Source organism: Gorilla gorilla, chromosome 3 (assembly GCF_029281585.2).
Source record: "Gorilla gorilla gorilla isolate KB3781 chromosome 3, NHGRI_mGorGor1-v2.1_pri, whole genome shotgun sequence".
Classification (NCBI taxonomy): domain Eukaryota; kingdom Metazoa; phylum Chordata; class Mammalia; order Primates; family Hominidae; genus Gorilla; species Gorilla gorilla.
The window spans coordinates 106,328,475-106,354,439 of NC_073227.2; the positions used below are offsets into that span (position 1 = coordinate 106,328,475).

The 25,965-nt window shown below is 38.0% G+C and overlaps 1 protein-coding gene across 32 annotated transcripts in view; it reads right to left on the reverse strand.

Moving 5' to 3' along the window:
- Positions 1-2,416: 2,416 nt before the first annotated feature.
- The window catches only part of MAPK10 (mitogen-activated protein kinase 10), a 580,277-nt gene continuing 556,728 nt past the window's right edge, over positions 2,417-25,965 (reverse strand). For 19 of the 32 annotated variants that reach the window (XM_055384586.2, XM_055384585.2, XM_063705399.1 and 16 more), the window contains 3 exons: positions 21,384-21,447; positions 19,253-19,330; positions 2,417-7,472 (listed from right to left, as the gene is read on the reverse strand). In XM_055384586.2, the coding sequence (XP_055240561.1) occupies positions 7,330-7,472; positions 19,253-19,330; positions 21,384-21,447 (285 nt within the window). In that variant the 3' untranslated portion in view covers positions 2,417-7,329. Of the gene's footprint in view, positions 7,478-10,023; positions 15,223-19,252; positions 19,331-21,383; positions 21,448-25,965 lie in introns of those variants that run through there. The other 13 variants (XM_055384593.2, XM_063705401.1, XM_055384595.2 and 10 more) reach the window with 2 other exon arrangements.

Genomic DNA, 25,965 nt, shown 5'->3' on the forward strand with positions numbered 1-25,965 from the left:
TAATAAAAAAAACAATAAATGACCATATTCTACTTTAAGTTATTTTAGGGTTCCAACAGTCACCCATAGACTGAACAAACTCTGAAGATTTGGCTTCATGTAAGAATGTCACTGCAAAGAAGCTTCAGTACCCATTGTGATATCATTTGCTAATTTGGAGATTGTGATGCCAAAAGTATAAGCCCCATGCTCAGTCAGCATCTAGGTCCAATAGCTCTCAGAGGAACCATACATCAAAGCAAACTTTCTGCAATGCGGAAAAGAACATCCATGCATTTTTAAAATGAATTTTAAATTTTAAATAATTTTTAAAAGTGGTTTCATCTCTTATAATGTAATGGAAAATATTCAAAATGCTCATGCTGATTCACGGAGTATACTTATATAATTAGACAAAATAAGAACACTGAAAGAAGCAGACTCCTTGTTTCATCACTTTAAGCAAATAATAAAAATGGACTTGTGCAAGTCACACCACTAATTTAAATACATTTTGTAAAAAGATAGCAAATAAATGAAATAAAAATATTTGCTTTAGTTTTTTTAAACAAAGATTTATTAACTCTGAATTTTTTAGGTTAAGGACCATGCAATATATATCTCCTACACCGAAGTGTCCAAGAAATGTTTTTGGAGTAAATTAATGAACTGCTTTAAAATGTTGCTCAGAAATTAAGCTAGAAATTCAGAGCAATATTCTTAGGGCTTGATTTACACCAAATCCAAGTTCACAATATATTAACATGAAGGAATAGGCCATTGCTTTCTGAAAACCTTCCTTTTATAAAAGAAATACTTTAATATTATGAATTCTCTTGGTCTGTGTAAAATATTATTTGCATTATAAAAATTGATTTTTTGGTATAATTGTTCATAGGCAATATTTTCACCAGGATGGGTTCACAAGTGTTAATGGAAGGTGAATTATGTGTGGGACACTCTTCTAGGGAATATGTGAGGGGTTTTTAAGATGGATAACATTTTGTACCTGCTTCTGAGTTGCAAATGATCTGGAGTGTTGGTTAAACATCGCAGACAAGATCAGGGGAAGAACATTATTAGAAGTTCAGTGATGAAGAAATAAAGCCACGTACTCCATGGAGTGAAATTTGAATTCCTTAAATTCCCTCCAATTATTTTATGTTGGATTTTACACCAGGATAGGAATGTCTTTAAAAGTAAGAAATATTTGACATAAGGTAGAAAATTTCAAAGGAGTGTTTGACTTGTTGCTGGATGTGTCACCACATTTCATGTGTCTGAGAAATATAAATTTCTACAGCACATTTTTAGTGCCTTAAACAGACTACAATGATGTAAATGGTTGAACAGCTGAAATTTAGTCTGGAACTGGGACAGATGACTTGCCACATAGAGTGGCTCCCAACATAAAGTGATCTGTGATGGCAGGACTTTCAGTGTGTTTCACTATTAGCATGTGTCATCCAAGCATGCCTTTCAACATCCGTGGAGAAAAGACATGTTACAAATACAAAACACCACCATGATGAATTGGGAATGTCAAAAACCTCTGCCTTGGCTGTGACCCAGTGTTGTTATTGGCAAGTAGATTCATCCTTCTAGGTTGGTTGCTCCACAAGTAATCTTCAAGAAAAGCAAGTCCAAGACCCTTTTTTCTCCTTACTGTGAACTTGGTCAAAATTACCAAATGTTTGGTAACCATTTATGGTATCAGGAATGCACCAATAACTCCTTCTGACTCTTTAAGAGCAATCATCTTGTGGAATGCAATTTCCCTTCTTATTATTGTGGGTATTTTTAGGTACCTATGCTTGATCTTTTTTAAAGAGAGTAAGGATCTGTGATTTAAACTAGGATAGAAGCTGTTCCAGAGATAACAAAAAGCTGTTGCTTTCTATATTCCAACAGGAACTAGGTAAAACGATAAATGTGATAACTCAAAATAATGTGTATGTTTATCTTCCAGGCTTTCTAATAGTTAATTGGTTAAATAAAACATTATTTACATAAATAGAAGAGCCACTCCTCAACTGTTCAAACACTGCAAAGTAAACTAATGCAAGTGCAGTGACCTCTTCATCCAGCCACAAAATCATATATATTTTTAATTCTCCAAGGAGTTTGAGATAGTAAAGTTGGATATCATGTAGCTAAACAAAGGCTTTTGCCTTTTCTCTTGGAAAATAGTTAAAATGAATAGGAATCTGATAATTAATCTGGGAAATTTAACCCTGCTCTACTTACCTAATGCCCCCCAAAAGATGATCTTTTTTTTCTTCATTGATTTTATACCTTAAAAAGAAATTACTGAATTGCAGATATACAACTAGAATCTACAGACAGAAATGAAGGTCAGTTTTAGAAGAAACCAGTGACAAACGAAAACACAGATTTCTACATGGTCACATTCATATCACACACTCTTGACCCAAGGTGAGAAAGTAGGTCATTCCTTATTTCTTATTTATTCCCTGGCACAATCAGACCACACTACAAGTTTCTTTTACCAGTTGCCAAAATGAAATCATGAGACCCTTCAGAGCTACTGTCGGTACATGCAACTCAAGACAACGAGCAGCATCATAACCATTGTCAACAGGCAAACTCCAACAATGTCTGGGTTTGGATTTGGTTTTATGTTGAGAGAAGCAGATTTCCTCTGATTTTAATAATCCATAAGAAACAGAAATCACAATATATTGACTCCATATTACCTAAAAAGAGTCAAAAGAAGCAGAAGTTCTCCCCCGATTCATCCTCTTGTTCCACAGACATTTTGAAAATAAAAGAAGAGAAAATAGAAAGGAAAGGGTGTGAGAAAGAACACAGAAATGACTTGAATGATTTCAAATCCTTATTAAGCATCACTGAGGTTGCATTTTACCCATTAGACTGACTGAATTTAGTTCTCACTGCTCAGACCTTACAAAGAAACTGGACGTACATGGTTTTGCCTTCCAGGGTTGATCTAGAACTGTAAGGGTGCATGTGAATGTGGGTATGCATGTATGTGTGCTTTAAGTCCATTTTATAAACACTGACACAAGACAATTCTCATCATTGGTAATAGTCTTTGGAGTCCAATCATGCAGAAAAACAGGCAGGTGCAAGTTAGGTCTCATTGCAAGATGGACATGGCAAGGTGAACAGATAATCCTAGATAAGGATTGGGAGATTTGTGTCCATTAGAATATACTGGCCATTGGTCCCACATAAGTAAAGTTACATATACAAGATTCTATATATAAACAGAGGCCCCTCACTTCGGTTTGGCTGACCAAAGAAACAGGTCAAAGTGAGCCATTTTCAGATAGTTAAAGGACTAAGTACCAAAAGAAATAACAAAATCTTATCCTCTAATCACAAAGAAAATAGCTAAAATAACTATTTACATTGCAACTTTTTTGTTGTTTTTACAGAGAGGAGTTTCCTTGATTGGCTTAATGATATCTGTGGAAAATGTTGAACTCTTATAATTAAAATGTGTGTGGGGGATTGTGAGTGGGGAGTTGGGTTCCTCTTTGGATGCAAAGTGGCTGAGATCAAAAATTTCTAGAGCAATTTTACTCCTCTTTCTGAGCTGTGGAAGAATACATTTTTCAGCAAAGTGGCTAATAACATGCCTTACAGAGCATAATGCACTAAAGATGTGGCTTTTCATATGTTAAGAGATTCAAATTGAAATAGATTTTGTATAATTTAGGTTTTGCAATGAATATTTACAATTTTAAAACAAATCAAGTTTGCTTATTTTTTTTTCCTTGACAGGACATAAAAGGTTTTACATATTTTTATCTATTTTTTACTAGTTCCATTTACTAAGGCTAACTTTCAGTTTTACCAGTCAGCTGCTATCAGTGTCTTTAGATAATATTTTTCTGATAACAGATTGAAAAAATTATCGAGCTTCTTAACCCTCAATTAAATAGCTTACTCCAATTGGTGGGAACTGGCCAGGCTCTGGTCCAACTGTGGGGTACATTCCTACAAAACTCAGTCATCAGATTCTTGAAGATGAAAGGTTATTATCAGTTTTTATTCCACAAGAAGAAATTCCGTCGTAAGGCTAGTGTATTCCTATTTAAAACTGAACACACTGACCCACAAAACACATATAAAAATAGTAAAGACATAGTAATAGTAAAGTGGTGGTGGTTTTGCCAAACTCTTGCAGCAGTTTAATTCTCCCTGCACATGAGTACGCAGCCATCCTTCCTACAAAATACTGCAAACTATTTTATTAAGGATCACTGCAAACCAACTGCCCCAACAGAAGGTTAGGCTCCTCAGAGTGCCAACTTCATGTTCCAAAATGAGCCCCAACTCCAGGTAGAACCTTCACTTTTTTCAGGAATATTGTCCAGGTGACTTGACACTTGTCTACCTGAAAAGTTGGGATGTTCTTGGGAAATAACAGGTGACTATTTAAGAAATATTTGGGGTGTGTGTGTGTGTGTGTGTGTATGTTAAGACAGACAAATGAACGCAGAACATATTACATTCTGTGAATTTGATAATATCATCACCTCCTAGAGATATTATAGGAAAGCAGACCTAGCGGGCGAAGGACTGGGGGGCTTTGACAGTGGTGATTCTCTTTGTTGTTCCATCATCTGCCTTGCTTTAATCACCTAATAAAACGGATCCTGCAAAAATTCTGGGGGCCAAATCATTACCTCTATTTGTAAATGATACTTATATTCGAGGAATTTGTTCCATTTTTCTCTTGTCCATAAGGGAAATCTGGCTAAAGCTAACCAGCTCCCAAGAGCCATGCACAGCAGATGTAAGACTAATTGAGCTTTGGGAAGGTACTAACAGCGGGGGAGGGGCCCTGTCTAGTTCTTGCCTGGTTTAATCTGAGGGGGAAATTCACCACTTCTGCAGATATGAGAGATAGCCTGTCAAGCACTTTGAAGATGCTGGCTGGAGACTTCCTTCTGTCTTGTGATGTCATCTTGCGGCTGATGAAATTCCCCTTGAGACTCTCTTTAAAGCAGCTTCCTGCTCTCCGCACTTAATCCCATGTGGTATAAAGCAAGGGAGGGGAGAAGCCACAGATATATCAAGAGAAAAGTACAGAGAAAGAAAATCAGTAAAGAATTAGAGATACAGAGAGGAGAAGTTTTTTAAAAAAAAAAAAACAGGAATATGAAAGAGAGGGAGCTCATGTGACTGAGGAGGCATTTTTAACAATCAGGTTGTCTGCAATATTAACCAGAAAAAAAAATGGTAGCAAAATAGAGAAAATGGGCCATTTTTATTCCAGGGGACAAGCTGCACAAAGGAATGTTCTTCTATTTATTTTAAACAAATGACTGCGTGTACTGAATCTGACTGTGTGAAACAATCTCAGAATGGCAGCACCACTGGCATGGCGATGGTGCAGGTGGGTGCAGTTCCCTGTGGTCTCTATTGCTTGAAGAGAGAAAGAAAGTTCCCTATTATTATATTTAAGGCAGTTTTCAGAGCACTGGCATTCTTGTTTGCTCTGTTTTGGGGATATTCTATTTGCCAGTCAGTTCACACTCATCAACCATCCACTTCCTGTCTTTCACTTCTTCAGGTGAAATATCACCACTCTGGTGAGCACCAACATGGTCAGAGTGCAAATAACTGTGATGGATACTTCGAAGTGAATAAGAAGGGAAGCCTGATTATTGCTGAGATCACCTTGGTATTGCCTTGTACATAACAAAAATGTTTCACAGTGCCTCCTTAAGTGCTCAGGAAAGCACTTTCATTTAATTTAATGTAAGCTAAATTCAGGAGATTTTGCTAAACATTGACATTAATGCTTCATGGCTTTTAAGACAAACTCATATTGCTAAAACTATTTGGCAGCAGTAAATTTATGGGCAGAGTTATTGCTCTTACATCTACTGCAGTACAAAACTCAGATGATCAGCCCTTCGATTGCTCATACTTATGAAAATAAATAAATAAACATGAAACATCAGCCACATTAAGGAGTCAGGGAAACTCCTGAGGAATAACAATGTCTCTGGAGATGTTTTCAAATGCTAACCTGAGACTCACACTGTGGTTTGGGGGTTTCATTCTTATTATTTTTTTTTATTTCAGAAGAGGAAAGTAATATTATTTCTCAAAATAAAACTTTGGCAGAGTATGAATCAGGGAAGCAGCCCACACATGGAAAACACAATCCACAATCTGAAAGTAGTCTAGGCAGGCTCATTTTTTTGTTGAAGGAATTCACACAGAGGCAATTCTGCTCAGTTCCAGAGAGAGATTCTTATCATCAAAAGCACACATAATAACCTTGCTTCACCACCTGCCACTTTCTCCAGTGGCCTCTTGTTGTGACCAGTAATTGAGAAATGACAAATGGGAATAGAGCCAAATCTCTAAAACAGGGACACCAGTGTCTCCTAGTATCTGGGTAATAACCTCCTTTCAGTCTTAGTCCACACCACACACTACCCTCCAGTCTCTCCTACTCTTTACTGTCACAGAAAAGACTCTCAGCTTTTATTCACACCTGCCTTCTGAAGGCCAAACCATTTCATGCCTGAAAACTGTTACCCACTCCCCCCACACTTTACATAAGTATCACATATGTTCTTTCTACAAATTGGTATACAGGTGCCATTTAATCCATTCAAATTTGGAAGCTACATCTTCAAGGGTCTGAGAGAGCTCACTCCCCCCATATATTCCCCCTTTACATGTTTTCTTATAAGACATACAGTTTAATCAATTAACAAACTAAACAGCTTATATACTGGCAATATATTACAGATGGGTTTATGTCAGAGTAATAGATCACATGAAATGGACCATGTGGTACCCCAGTGCATTATGTCTTGGTAGAGCCCTGAGGACACTGACAGTTGCATCTCTAAGTAAGTAGTGCTGTATGAATACAGACACATGCGGATCTGTATCTACATCCATCTGACTAGGCCAAGGAGCAGGTAGATGCAAGATAGAGACACACACATGCTGGATGGGGCCACTGCACACCTTGTCATGCCATTTAAAAGGGCAGTTACAGGTTGCCGGTTTTGCAGCCATTAAAATTACACTTTATGGAAAAGACTTCTCTAATTGTGTCTGATTTGCTTTCTGTAGTAAGCATCATTGGAAGAAGACCAAAGCAAGAGCAACTAGAAGTTAAATATACATTTGAGCTTAGCTGCAATACAGAACCCTGGGGAAGAAGCAGGCTGAAAGATTTATTTAATTTTAGGCTTGGATTCTCTCCCTTGCTGTTTTCTTGATGTTGTGTGTCTGCATTTGTGTGTGTGTGTGAGTGTCTGCGTGTGTGTGTGTTCCATCACATCATCTCCTGAAGAACGCTGGGTTTCGCAGGCAGGCGGCTAGTCACCTGCAACAACCCAGGGGTCCTGCCGAGGCTTCCAGGCTGCTGTCAGTGTCAGATGCCAGGGTCTGGTCGGTGGACATGGAGGAGATGTCATTGACAGACGAGGATGGAGGGAGACTCTCACTGCTGTTCACTGCTGCACCTGTGCTAAGAAAATGAAGACCAACATGACTCAATCTAGAACCAGACCCATCTTAATGCCATTCAGGATTCAGGGATGGGCAAATACAATAGGGGATGTCCAGTCCATCAATCATTTGGCAAGCCTTTATAGAGCAGCTGATATAGGGGAGCATATCAAATGGTGACAATCAAGACATAGCAATAAAAAGTCCTTCATCACAAGTTATCAAATCTCACTCTATATTTGAAATCACCTGCAACACTTTCTATTAAAAAACACTAATATCTGGTCACACTGCCTCCCCTGCCCCCACTGCACTGCATATATTTTAATATAATTGGCCTTGGGTGAGGCCAAGGTATTTGCATTTTTATTTATTTATTTATTTTGAGATGGAGTCTCACTCTGTCGCCAGGCTGGAGTGCAGCGGCACAATCTCGGCTCACTGCAACCTCTGCCTCCCAGGTTCAAGCTATTCTCCTGCCTCAGCCTCCCGAGTAGCTGGGAGTACAGGTGCACACCACCATGCCCAGCTAATTTTTGTACTTTTAGTAGAGATGGGGTTTCAACATGTTGGCCAGAATGGTCTCGATCTCTTGACCTCGTGATCCGCCCACCTCTGCCTCCCAAAGTGCTGGGATTACAGGCGTGAGCCACCACGCCCCGCCGGCATTTGCATTTTTTAAAAGCTCCTCAGAGACTGTATTCAGTCAAGCATTGAAAACCTCTGGCTTATGCAGGAGACAAATAAGCAAAACCCCTTAATGGAGCCATCTGAGCCTGGTTGTTTTTAATGCAGGGAGCTTTTAAAACAAACACATGCAAGGGTCCTATCCCAGAAATAGAAGCTGAAGTGAAGTTCAGAAATCTGAATTACTTGGGGACCACATCTCTAGAGAAAGGAAGATATATAAAGTAAATACTATTATGTCATCATTAATGACACCAAACTTAAAATGCATATAGAAAAGCCAGTAGGACATAAGCAGGACTGTTGATGAAAGTTACAAAAAAAAAAAAAAAAATAGGAGAAGCCTTAGCACAGCTTTTGCTTATGAGCTAACTCTCCAGCAGGCTTGCTTACCTGGGATCTCCAAATAAGAACTCCGAATTATTAACTTAGATTAACTTGAAAAAATTGTTTATCTGTTATGCGGGAATATAAGGTTGAAACCCTGAGAAGAAACTTGCCCATGGTAATCACTCAGTAAAGGCTAGCTGAGTTGCCAGTAGCTTTGAGATCAACAAAAGAAAGATGAACCAAAGGCATTGTGCAATATAATTAAACCAGAGCACCCTGGAAACAATCCATTTACTTTTTTTCTTTGTATATTCTTTATACCTAAGCAATCTGAGTGGTAACACACTTGCTTTGTGAAATAGCTCGCTATTAAAAATCTGTAGTATAGTCCCCTAATCAGAGATGAGGAATTCTCACTAAAATTATATCTTATTTGAGCAAATATAGTGTGCAAGATCTACTTGGTGAAAAATAATAACTCCAAAGTCACTTATAATAGTGTTATCACATAGACCTAATAAATCAGAAAGACAAAATAAAACTAAATTAAGGAAGGGGAGTGGTTAACATAATCCTTGTTCCTGGAGTAGACATTTCTTGCCTGTGAAAAAAGTGTGATGAAAATGTATCAGTTACCTAGAGAGGACACAAACACCTAAACTAAGACAGATCACCTGTATCGTCCATGTATTTTTAAGTTGTATTTGTTGACTATAAATATATTGACGTATTCTATAGGAAATGTGAAAAAATATAGGAAATAAAGATAATGATATGCACCGATCTTCAAATAAATGGTAAGAACTGTTAAACTTTTCATATATTTCTTCCCGGTCATTCTTTTTGCCTGGGAGTTTCCCTGGTCGTGATCTTTTAATATGTATTTTTTTGGGATCCTGATATTTTTATATACAGAAAAGCTTATGAATTTTTCATGTTCTTTAAACTCCTAAAAATACCCATCCTTTCTAATCTTAAATGTCTCTAGAAAAGGTTTTTAAAGTCCTCTTGTTATTGTCTTTCTGTAAATAATTACTCTGTCAGGACAATGTATAAAGTTATAATATTCCATAATATTCCAACTTTGAATGGCTTTAATTTATTCCAACTTTACTTAATTATATCCCCCATAGCTATGGTACAGAGCTGGTTCATTTCCCCTCATGATAAGATTTTATCTCCTAGCAGACAGCCCTTGGTTCCCTTACATTGCCCAAATGCCCTGCTCTGTTTTTTACCCCCGATTCTGGATTAAATTATACCAACATCCTTCATATTCTTTCATAAGTTGCTAATAATTTAGTGTCACTATGATGGACTCCTCAGAATTCTCTTCCATTTATCCACATTCTTATTAAAAGACAGAGATTAAAACTGGACACAGGACTCTATTATAAAGGCCTGATCAATTGTGAGCCCAGCAGAGGGAAATTGCTTTTTTCTTACTATTTGTCTGCTGGATGACATATCCCTAGACTATGGATGCCTTTCAAATTATGGTGCTACAGCTTAATTTAGTTTGACTTGAGGTATAGAATGATGCTCATATATTTTTTGTAACAGCTTTATTAATATATAATCCACATACATAATTAAGAAATTTAATTTTTATGATTCAGTGTTTTTTAGTGTATTCACAACATTGTGCAGCCATCACCAGAATCCATTTTGCAGCATTTCATCATCCCTAAAGAAAACCCTGCACTCCATTCTTCACCTACCCTGTAGCTCTAGGCAATGACTCATCTACTTTTTGCCTCTATAAAATTGCCTGTTCTGAACATTTCATGTAAATGGAAGCATATCATATGTGATCATTTATGACTGGCCACTTTCATATAGCAGAATGTTTTTAAGGCTTATCCATGCTGTGGCATGTATCTGTATTTCGTATCTTTGTATGGCTGCATAATATTCCATTGTATGGATACATCACATTTTGTTTAATTATTAGTTGATAGGCATTTGATGGATATTTAGGTTGTTTCAACTTTTTGGCTATTACGAATAATGCTGTTATGAACATTGATGCACGAGTTTTGTATGGACGTGTGTTCACTTCTCTTGGGTATACACCTAGAAGTGGAATTGCTGGGGCATAGAGTAATTCTAGCTTTAACACTTGAGGAACTGACAAACTGTGTCCGGAATTGGTGGGTTCTTGGTCTCACTGACTTCAAGAATGAAGCCGCAGACCCTCGCGGTGAGTATTACAGCTCTTAAGGTGGCGCGTCTGGAGTCTGTCCCTTCTGATGTTCAGATGTGTTCGGAGTTTCTTCCTTCTGGTGGGCTCGCGGTCTCGCTGGCTCAGGAGTGAAGCTGCAAACCTTCGCGGTGAGTGTTACAGCTCTTGAGGCAGCGCGTGTGGAGTTTTTCGTTCCTCCCGGTGGGCTCGTGGTCTCGCTGGGCTCAGGAGTGAAGCTGCAGATCTTCGCGGTGAGTGTTACAGCTCATAAAAGCAGCATGGACCCAGAGTGAGCAGTAGCAAGATTTACTGCAAAAAGCAAAGAACAAAGCTTCCACACTGTGGAAGGGGACCCAAGTGGGTTGCCAATGCTGGCTTGGGCAGCCTGCTTTTATTCTCTTATCTGGCCCCACCCACATCCTGCTGATTGGTAGAGCCGGGTGGCCTGTTTTGAGAGGCTGCTGACTGGTGCATTTACAATCCCTGAGCTAGATACCAAGGTTCTCCACGTCCCCATCAGATTAGATACAGAGTATCAACACAAAGGTTCTCCAAGGCCCCACCAGAGCAGCTAGATACAGAGTGTGGATTGGTGCACTCACAAACCTTGAGCTAAACACAGGGTGCTGATTGCTGTGTTTACAAACCTTGAGCTAGATACACAGTGCCGATTGGTGTATTTACACTCCCTGAGCTAGACATAAAGGTTTTCCAAGGCCCCACCAGAGCAGCTAGATACAGAGTGTCGATTGGTGCACTCACAAACCCTGAGCTAGACACAGAGTGCTGATTGGTATGTTTACAATCCCTGAGCTAGACATAAAGGTTCTCCAAGGCCCCACCAGAGCAGCTAAATACAGAGTGTCGATTGGTGCACTCACAAACCTTGAGCTAAACACAGGGTGCTGACTGGTGTATTTACAATCCCTGAGCTAGACATAAAGACTCTCCACGTCCTCACCAGACTCAGGAGCCCAGCTGGCTTCACCTAGTGGATCCCGCACCGGGGCTGCAGGTGGAGCTGCCTGCCAGTCCTGCGCTGTGTGCTCGCATTCCTCAGCCCTTGGGTGGTCGCTGGGACTGGGCGCCGTGGAGCAGGGGGTGGTGCTCGTCGGGGAGGCTCGGGCCGCACAGGAGCCCATGGAGTGGGTGGGAGGCTCAGGCATGGCGGGCTGCAGGTCCTGAGCCTTGCCCCGCAGGAAGGCAGCTAAGGCCCGGCGAGAAATCGAGCACAGCGCCGGTGGGCTGGCACTGCTGGGGGACCCAGTACACCTTTCGCAGCCACTGGCCCGGGTGCTAAGTCCCTCATTGCCCGGGGCCAGCAGGGCTGGCTGGCTTGTTCCGAGTGCGGGGCCCGCCAAGCCCACACCTACCCGCAACTCCAGCTGGCCCGCAAGCGCCGCACGCAGCCCGGGTTCCCGCTCGCGCCTCTCCCTCCACACCTCCCTGCAAGCTGAGGGAGTGGGCTCCAGCCTTGTCCAGCCCAGAAAGGGGCTCCCCCAGTGCAGTGGGGGGCTGAAAGGCTCCTCAAATGCCGCCAAAGTAGGAGCCCAGGCAGGGGAGGTGCCGAGAGCAAGCGAGGGCTCTGAGGACTGCCAGCACGCTCTCACCTCTCAAAACTGTTTTCTAAAGTGGGTGCACCATTTTACATTACTACCAGCAGTGTATGAGGATTCCAATTTCTCTACATCCTCACCAATACTTATTATCTGTCTTTTTATCTATCTAGCCATCCTAGTGTGCATGAAATGGTATCTCATTGTGGTTTGATTTGCATTTGCCTGATAGCTAATAATGTTGAGTATATTTTTTCATGTGCTTCTCAGCCATTAGTATATCTTCTTTGGAGAAAGTGTACTCAGCTCCTTTGGCCATTTTTTAATTGCTTTATTTTCTTTTTATTATTGAGTTGTAAGCTCTTTAGCTCTTTCTTTCTTCCTTTCTTTCTTGCTTTATTTCTTTCTTCCTTATTTCTTTTTATAAAGACAGGGTCTCAGTCGCCCAGCCTGTAGCACAGTGGCATACTCATGGTTCACTGTATCCTCTAACTCCAGGGCTCAGGCAATTCTCCTTCCCCAGCCTCCCAAGTAGCTAGGACTACAGGCACATACCACCACACCTGGCTAATTTAAAAAAAGATTTTTTGTAGAGACAGGAGCTTGCCATGTTGCCCAAGCTGGTCTCAAACTCCTGGCCTCAAGTGATCTTCCGATTTCTGCCTCCCAAAATGCTGGGTCTACAGACATGAGCCACTGTGACAGGCCTGTAAGAGCTCTTTATGTAATCTGGGTACAAGTTACTTAATGAGATATGTATTTTCAAATATTTTTCCTCTATGCTATGGTTTGTCTTCATTTTCCTGAAGGTGTCTTTTGAAGCACACGTTTTTAATTTTTATGAAATTGCATTTATCTGTCTTTTCTTTTATCACTTGTGTTTTAGTGTCATATCTAATAAACCATTTTCTAATCCAAGATTATAAAAACTTACTCCTATGTTTTTGCCTAAGAGTTTTATAATTTTAGACCTTATACTTAAGTCTATGATTCATTTTTAGTTCATTTTTGTATATGATATGAGGCAGGGGCCCACCTTCATTCTTTTGCATATATATATCCAGTCATCCCAGCACCATATATTGAAAAGGCTATTCTTTGTTCATGTCTTACATCCTTATCAGAAATCAATTGATCATAAATGTAGGTATTTATTCCTGGACTCTCAATTTGATTCCCTTGATCTGTTTGTGTATCTTCATGAAAGTAGCACTCTGTCTTGAATATTGTAGCTTTGTAAGTAAGTTTTGAAATCAGAACATGTAAATCTTCCAGCTGTGTTGTTTTTCAAGGTTATTTTGGATATTCTGTATCCTTTGCATTTCCACACAAATTTTAAGATGGGCTTGTCAATTTCTGCAAAAAAGACAGCTATGATTTTGATAAGTATTGGCTTAATCTGTACATCAATTTGGGGAGTATCTGTCATCCCTTGACGATATTGAATATTCTAATCCATGAGCAATGAAATGTTTTTCCAGTTATTAGATCCTCTTTAATTTCTTTCAACAATGTTTCGTAGTTTGCAGAGTACAAAACTTGTACTTCTTTTGCTAACTTTATTCCTAAATATGTATTTCTTGATGCTATTCTAAATGGAATTGTTTTATGTTCATTGCCAATGTGTAGAAATACAATTATACTGAGGATTTATTTGAATAAGAAGTTTCAGTGTCAGTGGATTGGATGTTAAAAACAGATCAAATGAATATATATATATATATATAAAATGAATGTTGCAATTAACCAGAATGCCAGTGGAACCAGGAGGATTTTTGATAGCATGCTTTATTTATGAGAAAATAACCAGCTTGGAAGTTTTAAAATAAAATTGTGGTATAATACAAACCAAAAAGTATTTTTAAGTATCTTTAATAATAATCTTGGTCTTCTCTTGAGACAGGCTTTTTCCCCTATCCTGGCTGGAGTTGATTATGTAGACACATTCTTATTGTCACAATTAAAGTTGAGTAATGATTCAAATAAGGGTGAGATAAGGCTTAGGTGAAATAAGGCTCCCTTATAGTAAAACAATTTGATGTTTACAAATAAACACAAACCCACAACAATGGCAGCTAGAGAAATTAAACAAAGAGCATTGAAGAAATTTCTCCAAAACACAAATTTATATCTATGAATAATATTGAATGTATGTAACAAAAGCCAGAGTAGCTTTTAATAAGCTCTTCATAAACAGGATCGTGCTGCAGGCTATGCTTATAAAACTCACAGCACTCCTACTGCACTAATTTTCAAAATCAGCATATTTTCAGCACACTTCTGGAATATTCCGAGTGTTATGCCATACCAGTCAGCCCCTTATTATATGTAGTTTTGTTATGGATTACCTCAAGCATATATTTCCCCTGCTTCTTTTTACTGCTTTCATTATACTTCTTTATTTCTCCTGTCTTCCACAATGTCTACTGCTGAGTAGTAGCACAGAGTAAGTACTCAAGTTAACAAAACAGTATTGAGTATCTTTTATGTGTACTCTTCCAGATAGGTTCTGTGAGGAAAAGCAAGTTCCTTCCTGCTTTCGAACTAGTGAAACTGTTAAGCTATTTTTGGCCAAAGGAAATCACTTTGTTGCAGTTGTCTTTCTTCTCCTTTTGTTCATCAGCAGGTTCTCTCTAATTCCTATCCTCTGTGTTGGAATGGTCCTGCCCTCTAGTTTATCAATGTTGAATGCAAATATAATTAGTGTTCAACTACTCAAAGTTCAAGATCTATCAAAGTCTTTATCAGCTGTATTTCTAGGGATCCATAGACTATTGCTTCTGATTTTATATGGCACCAATTCATTAAGAGAAGTCTTCAGTGCTTCCTTTGTAAAAGTTCCCATGACATCTGCTTGTTTCATGGGAATGGTTCCTTGCTATCCAGTGTGATGGTGGGAGAGAACTGTGCACTGTCTATGGTGTCCTGGAGCTGGTTTTAGTGGCTTCTTAGAACGAATTATTAGCATCTCTTTCCAACTCTGCATCCATTGATGTTACATTGTTGCTGAAAATTGGTCACAGTGAGAATATTTATACCACAGGAATTGTTAAGTGCTACTAGTCAATTATTTTTTTTAAATATAATTGTTAAATGTTAACCAGTCCACCACTATTAGATGAAAACTATTTGCTTCTGTATGACTCCCTCTATTGCGCTATAATAAATGCCTCCTTGCCTGCAGCCACTTCTGCTGGATGATCCATTCAAGTCTATTTTCATGTAGGCAACAAACAGGAGTTCTAAACCATACACCCAAACACAAATATAAGGGACAAGACATGGGCCTTGGCTTTAAGTTGTTAAATTACTGCCAAGCAGTTTGCGAAAATCTCTTAAACAGAATTGAACTGAATTGAATATGATCATAGTGTTCAGTTGTCCAGTCAATGTGATAAATATCTCTTCTTTCTATATTATTTAAGAGAAAACAGTAGAGGTATACATTTTCAAAAATGTTTTGCCATCAATAAAGCATTACAAATTTTTGTCTATAAAAAGACATTAAAAGGAACTGAAAATGCAAATAGGGTTGCAAATGAGGAATATTAGCTACCTTCAACTTTACCTAAAAAATCAGATTTCATAGAAAGAAGTAACATATGCTAAAGAAAATTTCTCAGCTACAAGTTATTTAACCAAAAAACATTGTTATGAGGGAAAATGTTGTTCTGCTTTTTTTAAAGGCAATGATTTTCCTGATAACCCCCAACCCCAACAACAACAAAAAAATATGGTAGACACAGAATTAGAAAAAGCACAAGAATGAAAAAATAGTGTCTTTTTTATCTACATGATCTTGAGCCACAATTTGTCTGGGCCTGAGATTTTTTAATAAAAAGTAAATAAAATTAATGGACTATATTAGTGACCCTAAGACATATTCCCATGGTGGGGAATGTGGTCCTCATTGGGGAGAGAATGGTTGCATATTAAAATCACCCAGAAGCTTTATCTTTGACTTAGAGATTTTGAAAAATCTCTGCCCATCCTGATGTTCAGCATCCTTATCTTAGTGAGTCACTGTTAGTTTTGGGAGCTTTACTTCTCAGGTGGAAGAGGGCTGGTGAACAAACTCAGAATTGGTGAATCAGATGCTCTCCTGTATTTTTTCTAGTTCTAATGTACTATAACAAATGCTTTTAGAAGAAAATTAATTTCAATTCATGGACTGCTAGTCCCTCAGCAATTGTTACAGATCAATTCAGGAAGCAAGCAGCTATGCCATCCTTGAAAATAAATTACTATGTAAGTGAAATCAGATAGCAGAAGGGAATACAATTATTTATTTGGAAAGGTATCTGAAGTTTAGATTTATCTCTTATTGACATATAACAATTTCATCAATAAATTTCAAACCTATAAATTATTCTGCAAATGCACATTTAACTTCCTATTTACATTTTAAAAGCATCGCATAACATGGGTTTCGTATTAGAAGTACTTGGCCCCTGAGATACTGCATTAACTTACTCCCTTGCTGCAGAATTCCCAGTATTGCCATAACTGAATACTAACAGAGTGTGTGTTATAAAAATACCACAGCTATTTTCAAAATAAAATATGCTACGTGAACATTAATGAAAAAAAGCTGAATATAATGAACAATGCAAAAAAGCTGACTTTTCAAACTTTTTTTTAGAATTGCTTTTTCTTTCCAGCATAGTTTATTACACACGCAAAAACGCACACACACAGTGGTGCGCCAATAAAAATTTAACAATTGGCTCTGCAGGGGGCAACAAAAACGCCCTGATTTGTAGGGTCTGCCAATTTCGATGTTGTAAATCCTTTGTGCTTGATTTCACATTGCCAACACACCAACAATAAATGCATAGTTGGGAAGAGAGGTACAGAATTGGCCGTCATGAGCTGGTAGAGTCAGCGCCAGCACATGGCTGCCCTAGAGCCTCTCCATCATGCACATAAATATGTCATACAGAAATGCATCCTATAATGTGTAGTATACATATGATTTCTCACGAAAGAGAAAGTCATACTACATGACTTATAACTAAGTCATGAATATTTTTCCTAGGTTTAATCCACAATCATTTTAACTATAAATTGGTTAAGCCAGTCAACTATAGTTTAGGGCATATGTATTACATAGATAATTTTTAATTGTTAAGGTAGTTGGAATGGTTAAAAAGTGGCTTAGCCTTCTCACTCAGGTAGAGCCTAAGTTGCATATTTTAGAATTAATCATTAACACACTAAGCAGGCCTGCAAAACATCCATGAATATATATTTCCCAAAATGAATAAATCAAACACCTGAAAGCTGCATACCTTTAAGTGAAGCATGAAAAAATGCCAATAGCAAGAATTTATATACTTTATGCTTGGCCTGTTTATCTTCATGGAGATTAATAGAGTGAATAAATATTTATAATAATGGTGTAAGAACATGCTGAATAGTATACTGTATTAAAGTTACATGATCTTGTCTTGAATTTTGTGTTTGGAATAGTACTAAGAAATATGCTGAGGGAGAAATTGAGTGGCAATTTTCAAATTAATATATATTTATTGAGCTACTACTATGTGCAAGGCACAGCACCCGGGCAGTACATGGGACACAAAGATAAATGCATACAGTCTTCTCAATGAAATTACAATCAATAAGGGATAATAAGACAAGAGGTCAAATATTTAACATACAGGGACTAGTAGGACCTATAGAAAGGAAAGATCCTATTCTTTGGGAAGATATAAAAAGTCTTTTGGGATAAGGTGGTATGAAAAGGAAATGAAGTAATGATAACTTGAACTGAAGATGAATAGAATAGGTTCTACTAAAATTTGTCCAGGCCCAGCCTAACATGCTAGGTTACCCGTGGCTACATTCTGTTATTTCTGCTGCTTAATAAGTACATGACAATATGTTCTGGTCATTATAGGAATTCTTAAAACAAGGAGTCATTCTGCCTTAGCAGGTGGCATCTTGAGGCTTTTGGATTCTGTCTTCACGTTTTTTAACGAGCAACAGGCCAAACATGTGGATTAGTTTGAAGCAGCTTCTGTGGACTGTGTCAATCTGTATGCTAGGATGAATGAGTAGAGAGGGTGGTATGGAAAACAACTCCCGTGATTCCCTTAACCTTCTTTGAGGAAAGGAAAAACTTGGGATAAAACTGAGTATTTTTTCAAGTCTACTGGTGAGAAAAGCATGTCATAACCAAATTGCATCTGTTTGGGTATCATAGTGGTTTGGGGTGTAAGTTAGTTATTCGAAGAGTAGTATCGATATGAATAATTGATTAATTATTTCATTCTACATCTTTTTTTCCTAAAATAATTTAGGAAACAACATCCTAATCAGTTTTTCTCAAAACTAGGCATTTGTAGCCCCCATTTTTGCTAGCAGGAGTTGAATGTAGTTTTTAAAGCTGAAAATAAACCATCACATTTTCTAAAACTCTTTATAGTGAGAGCATAGGTCTTAGGAAAAAATATATTAGCATTAATAAGTAAATTGTCTCAAGTCATACTAAAGCACATTACTAGGATCAGTAAAAAATATATATGCACAATTGTGTATTAGATTCTGTGGCTAGCAAACGAAAAATTTTCCAAGCTGACCTTAACCGGAGCCCATCTTGGTAGATGTTTCAACTATTGTCACATCAACCTTGAGAAGAGTTCAAACACTAAGAATGAATGAGGGAAGAGGTAGCGGCTGAAAGGATTACTGAGCTCCACATTGACTTGATGGTCAAAAAGGCATTATGGCTCTGAATTTTGATGAGGCACATTTACCCTTTAGCCCATGTTAACATTTTCTTCAGGATTCATTACTATTAAAATTATTTATGAAAAAGGTTTTGTGCTGGATCATTACCATCAGAATAATCAGAATGAATGCCACACTGAATATCAAAAGAAATAAAACTAAAATCATTATAAGGACACAACCATGTGATATTTGTCCATCTGCTCTTTAAGGAATGTTATGTTATTTGTTGCAACCCCTACACATAGGCCAAGAAATTACACAAGTACTAGTTTATTGGTTATTCACGGAGAGTGAGTACCTGAAGGAGAAGGCTGTCCTTTTACTACACCATTTTTAGTCTTTTCTTCTGAATTCATTACTTCCTTGTAGATAAGTTCTGTAAGAAACAGCTGTGTTATTATAGAAAACAAATTTATCCTTCATCCACAGGGAAATTCATTACTTAATGCCAAATAAGTACGTTTTGATGGGGTTGAGTAAATTAAAAATCAATTGAGATTCCTTTACTGCTCTATTTCTATTTCTATATTGCCTTGTAATTAGCAGAGAGCCTGGCACAAATAGGTATCTAGTAAAGCAGTTGAAGAAATCAATGCATGAAAATTTATTTCTACGTACATGAAACATACTATTTATTTCCATATACATAGTATTTATTTCTACATACATTTCTACATAAATAACATTTATTTCTACATGCATGAAATATTTCTACATAAATGAAACAAGTAATACATGTTTTACTTGTTTTCTGAATTCTTTGGGGGAAGTACTAATACATTCTAGCTCAATCTAGTAACAATTTTTATGGCTTTGAACATCCATTTTTCTTTATACTTACTTCCTATGAAATGCACATATTCTCATGACTTTAAATTATTACCAATCCTTACAACTTCCATCTCTTATTGCATCTTTTTTTTTCCAGACTCACATCTTGGACTTGTAAATCTAAACTTGCCAAAAACCAAACACATTAAAAAATTTAGTTCATTTACTCTCAGACTGGCATCCATTTTTGGCTTTCTGAATGCTAGAGTTAAATTGGATAGTTTCAGTTCTGTTTACTTTGTCCCCTTTAGCTAAAAATCATTCCGCCCTACTCATTCTTGCTTTGCAATGGCTTATAATCTGTATAATCATCATCCTTTACATGTACTTCTTTCTCCAATTTCTCACAATTTAGTCCATGTCCTCCTCAAATGATGGTTATATCCTATCACCCACCTATTCATGAGCCCCTAAGGAGTGCCTTCCTGTCCTTACTTGGATCAAAGCAACTCTTTTTCATCTATATCAAGCATCTTTTTTCACTTGATCCACTTTTTGTATATGTTCATTTTTCCATATTCACCAACATGACCCTGGAATCTCTGGACCAGTGGAATCTCTTTAGTATCTTTTAAAATTTTTTTATTTTATTTTTTATTTTACATATATATATATAGAGAGGCAGAGACTTTCTCTGTCACCCAGGCTTGAGTACAATGGCACAATCATGGCTCACCGCAGCCTCAACTTCCTGGACTCAAGTGATCCTCCCACCTCAGCCTCCCAAGTAGCTGGGACTACAGGTGTGTACCACTATGCCCGGCTAATTTTTGTATGTTTCTAGCAGAGACAGGGTCTCCCTATGTTGCCCAGGTTGGTTCTGAACTCCTAGGCTCAAGTGATCCCCCAGCCTCAGCCTCCCAAACTGCTGGGATTACAGGTGTGAGTCATCGCTCCTGGCCCTGTTTAGTATCTTTATAACATTTTCTGCTTATTCCTATCCCTTGCTTTCCTCTTAGTCCTTTATCTGATATTTTCTTAATATTTTTTCTTTTCCTAATTTACACTTATTAATTCCTGCAAGGTAGCTCAAATGTTCCTTCCCTTCAGCTCTTCCCATTTTGATCTGATCATTTGCTACAATCTGCATTTGACTTTCTCATATTTATTCTATTCTGTAGTGATTTAGATTAGTAGATTAGATTAATAGGCTACTTAGATACACATATTTTCTATTTAAATTCTCAAGTCTTATCAATCCAATGAGTAAACTCATATATTAACTATCTTTTATTTTCTAAAGTCTAAAACCATCTCAGAATTAATTTTAATTTCATGCTTCATATGATGATTTTATGTACAAACATAGAAAGTTGTATTCTGGAATTCTGAACTAAAGCTTGCCCCCCACCATGACAAACACTGACAATCAGTACCATTTTAAAAGGTATCAATGGTAAATGCCTTTCATTCTTGAGCAAATGTGACATTGCATCGGCATGAAAAGACAGATGAAGTTTTAGGAGCTTTAAAAATGGTCTAGGAGAATAGCAGTCAGCAAATCATCTTTTAGTAAATTGTTTTACAAGGAAAAGCCTTGTTGATACTTTCTGAGTTCAATAAAATAAAAAGTATACTTTTTTAAGTAGTAGACTTACCTTTCCATTCTTCGATTGTGTGTTCTCTTTCATCCAACTGCTTGTCATATATCTGAGGTGGAGGCTGCCGAATAAAAACAAAAAATAATCTTTGTGTGATAATGTAAACATAACTAAACTCTTACAATGCACGAGAATACCTTGCCCTCATTTATTTCTGTGATTTGAACCATATATAAGTTATGAGGCAATTACAGTAGTTCAGAAGTTAAAATTTTCCTGTAAACTTATGGAGGATTCATTCATATTGCAATATTTGCTGCTGACCCAATATTGCTGCAATATTTGCAGCAGAACGCAAATCCTGAGAGCTCACTTTCCGACATCTTCTGATTTAGAACCCACGCCTAAGCAATTAATGACTGGTCTTTTAAAAAACAGACAAAACACTTGATTACAATGGCCCAGAAGCTACTTTTCCTTCATTCACTTGCCTTATAACAGAACCATGCTAAAATTCTTCTAGGCTAATAAGATTTTGTTCTATTTTTAGAACTTCCCTAAAGAAAAGTTTATAATATTTCTCAACAGACCATAGTACTAGTCCTCAACATAAAAAAAATTGAGATCAAATCAACCTTTTTATTTTTCATGAAATACCATAGAATGTCTTTGTATGTTGCTGTGTGCCCTATACTTAAACGATTTTAAGCTTTTTTGTTTGTTTGTTTGTTTGTTTTAACCTGCAGAAGCTGCCATGACTGTAGAGGTGGGTCACCTTGAATCCCTGAATGGCCCTTGGTTAGTCCTCTCTAGCAGAAATGATGCGATAGGGCCTTCAGTCTGACTTATAGAGCCAGCATTTCTCTTCCCATGTGGAGTTCAAATGTGGAAAAGGAGGGATTTTCACAAACCTACGTGCCTACCAGAAAGTAGAATCTCAAATAAATTCTCTGACCTCTTCTTCCTGATATTTAGACTTTGGGAGATCTACCATGGTGGCTAGGGTAGCTCCAATTCAGGCCAAGTGATATGGAAAGAAAAAAAAAAAGGCTCTTGGAAAAATAAATCACCATGAGGTAGAGAAAGATGAGGCTGAGGGGCTACACTGGCTGGCACCGGATTAAGCGCAAAGAAGAGCTATCAAGTTTTTGCTACCCCGTCCAATACTCCAAAAGCAATAGTTTTTGTGAAAAACTAAAAGAGTCACTCAATAAGAGTGATGCAACCCCTTTAGGACACAGACCTTTCAAAAATGGCTATTATAGTAAGGAAAGCTCTGGACAAGATTTTCAGAGACAGCTTCTGGCTTCTGTGAGAGCTTTTTGGCTCATGAACAGCACCCTCGGGCTAAAGTGACCCTTCTCTAATTCATGCAGAATCTGTGGTAGCTTGAATCATGACAGACACAAATATTCATCCTAGCCCTGGCATGCTGGGGCCTCACATCCTGCAAAGTATCTGGCTATGAAAATAGAAGACTTTGCCCGGCTGTGAAGTAACTTAGCATAATACTGAAGTATTGAGAAATAACTACTCACGGAGCCAGACATTCTTTTAGCACGTTTGACTGATACTGGGGAAGAAGGGTGTAAACCTCACCTACTGCAATTCAGATGTGGCTAGCTGAGCAGCTCTCAGCAGCCGTCAACACTGACAACTAAGCAAAATGAGACTCTCACACCACCACAGACAATAGTAAGAACACAACACATTGACCGTATATAGGTGACGGGACTGGGATAGTCAGGCACTGCTCTCAGGACCTGACTGAGGTAGAACCTTCCACCTCTATAAAGGACTCTCAAATAATAGAAACATTCTGACTTAGTGAGTGAATGAGTAAAATGAAGTTATTTTTGAAAAATTGTGAAACCATTACCTAAGGAAGCTACCACAAAGCCAAACTCTGGTTTTGTAAAGACGCTTTGCCAAGTAGTAAGTTTCCGGCTTTGCCTCTTCCTGAGCATGTATAATGCTGTGGTTAGGCCCCTATCCAAGTGACCTTGTCCAGGACCCCTGCAGGACACAGTGTACATAAGCTCTCAGAGCCCCCAGAGCCCTCTGAGCTGTTGGCACCTCCTTCTTCTTCTAACAATAGATCCAGCTCATGATCCTGCCTGGCTGGCTTCTCCATGCAGTGGATTTTTCCATTCAAGTTTTAAAATTGAACATGGCTCAAGAGTACAGTTCCTGCCAAAGTTCATAAATGCCATTTTCTTTTTGCAACAAAGCTATTTTCAGGAGGTTTCCCTAGGAGCCTCAGTGTACAGCTGTTGCTGATATATAAAGCACAAAGTACATAGACGCTAATCACAAACAAACTACAAGAGAGAATGCAAAGTGCTGAGTTCAAGATTTTTCCTTTCAACAAACCAAGAGGGCTGCTTTAAACCACTTGAATTTATAGTACTTGTTCGACGGCCTCTGCAAATTTACTACATATTCAGATTTTTCTTTGTTTGTTTTTTGAAGAGGAAATGCGAATGTCACCTCCAGTGAAAGGGCACATTCACATACAGATGTCTTCTATGTGACAATATAAAAGAATAATTGACCAATAATCCAGAGAGAGCAATGTTACAACACACACGTATAAGTGCTGGGCAGCAATCATCAGGATGAGATAGTTCAAAACATTCCCTGCCTCCTTCCGCTAAAGAGAAGTTGGTATTTGAGCACTCGCTTGTGCTCTTTCACCATCTTATTTAATAGGAATTATTCTTTTGCTAAGTGACAATCTAAATAAAAAATAAATGAGGAGTGGGGATAAAGAAAAATGCCCCAGAGGTGCCTGTTAAGAGAGTATTTTAGGAGAGTTTAGCAGATAAGAGTAATTGAGATGTGAGAAATGAAGGATAAGAGGACACTAAGGATAGTATATGAAGAGTTATCAGGGCCTGTGACTTTCACCCTTTGAATATTTTTTCAAAAGACTGTAAACTTCTTTCATATTATTTTGAAGATTTGAACTTTACTTCCTTGGTTGAAATTATTGCAGAAATTCAAACACAAATTTATATGGATTGCATAAACAATAACTTAAAATGGATTAGACATATTCTTATTCATGGTTAATTTCATATGAATTTATATTGGTGGTCAATTATATGAATTTTATACTGAGGAAACATGTCCAAATTGTTTCAACTAAATGAGGAAAAAAACACAAACAAGTACATGGTCACTGTGAATTAATAAATACTAGAATTTATTTATTTCTTTATTAAATGTATTCATTCAGTAAAGGTCTTGGGCACCTAACACATGGCAGACTATATAAAATACTGAGATTTCAAAATTGAATAATATGACTGCTGACCACAAGGAGTTCACAATTTACTGGGGTAAGACTGATGCAAAACAGATCATTAGTATACAACATGATAAATGATAGACACCTGTATATGGTCTAAGGGAACAGGGTGGAGAAGTCCTAACAAAGCCTGGATTTGATTTCCTGGAGTAAAGTGATGCTTATTCAGTGAGCGAAAGATGTGTGGGAGGTTGTCAAGATAGAAGAAGGAGGAAAAAAGTGACTCCATGCCAAGAGCACATTATAAGCCAAGTCACAGTATGTAGAAAACAGAATGGGGGGGGGGGGGTGGTGGTGGTGGTAGTGGTAGTGGTGGTGCATGTGTTTCTCTGTGTGCACATGCATGCCAAGAAAACAAGAAGCAATTTTGTCACAGTAAAATAAAACATGTGGTCAGAAGTGACAAGATATAAGAGCTGTACCTAGAGAAGCAGAAGGGTCAGACAAAGGGTAGATCAAGGATGATCCAGGGGGCCAGGCGCTGTGGCTCATGCCTGTAATCCCAGCACTTTGGGAGGCCGAGGTGGGTGGATTATTTGAAGTCAGGAGTTCAAGACCAGCCTGGCTAATATGGTGAAACCCCACCTCTACTAAAAATACAAAAATTGGCTGGGCATGTTTGCAGGCACCTGTAATCCCAGCTACTCGGGAGGCTGAGGCAGGAGAATCGCTTGAACCCGGGAGGTGGAGGTTGCAGTGAGCCCAGATTGTGCCACTGCACTCCAGCCTGGGTGATAGAGTGAGACTCTGTCTCAAAAAAAAAAAAAAATGATCCAGGGTATCATGATACAGAAGAAAGAAGAAGAGAAACCACTGAGGAATGTAAGAGAACGGAACAGTGAAATTTACAGCTGGATTGAAGAAAGATGCAACTGTAAGCAGAGAGAAGAGGTAGGGAGCCATTGCACGATCTATAAAAAAATATTGAAAGTTCTGACTGTGGTTAAAAAAAAAAAAGATGAGGGTGAATGAAAGACACAGATTCAGGAATAATTAATAAATCTTAATAAATAAACTTGGTAGAAATTGGTTTTTGATTGAACGTATGTGATGGGAGAGAAGAATATGAGTCCCCAATTTCTAAGCTGAGTACCTGGGAAGATGATCGTGTTGGTGAAGCCATCTAAAGAAATAGAGAATGGAAAAGGGGAAATGAGATTGGTAGAGGTGAGCCTAAGTGTTATGTGAGAAGAGATGTTGATTTGAAAGTTAAGTATATAATCTGAAGTTCAGAGGAATGCTGTTGGCTAGAGATGTATATAGATTTGAGACTAACAGCAAGTGATGTTTGTTGAAACTATGACAGCGGATGAGGTCACCCAGGGA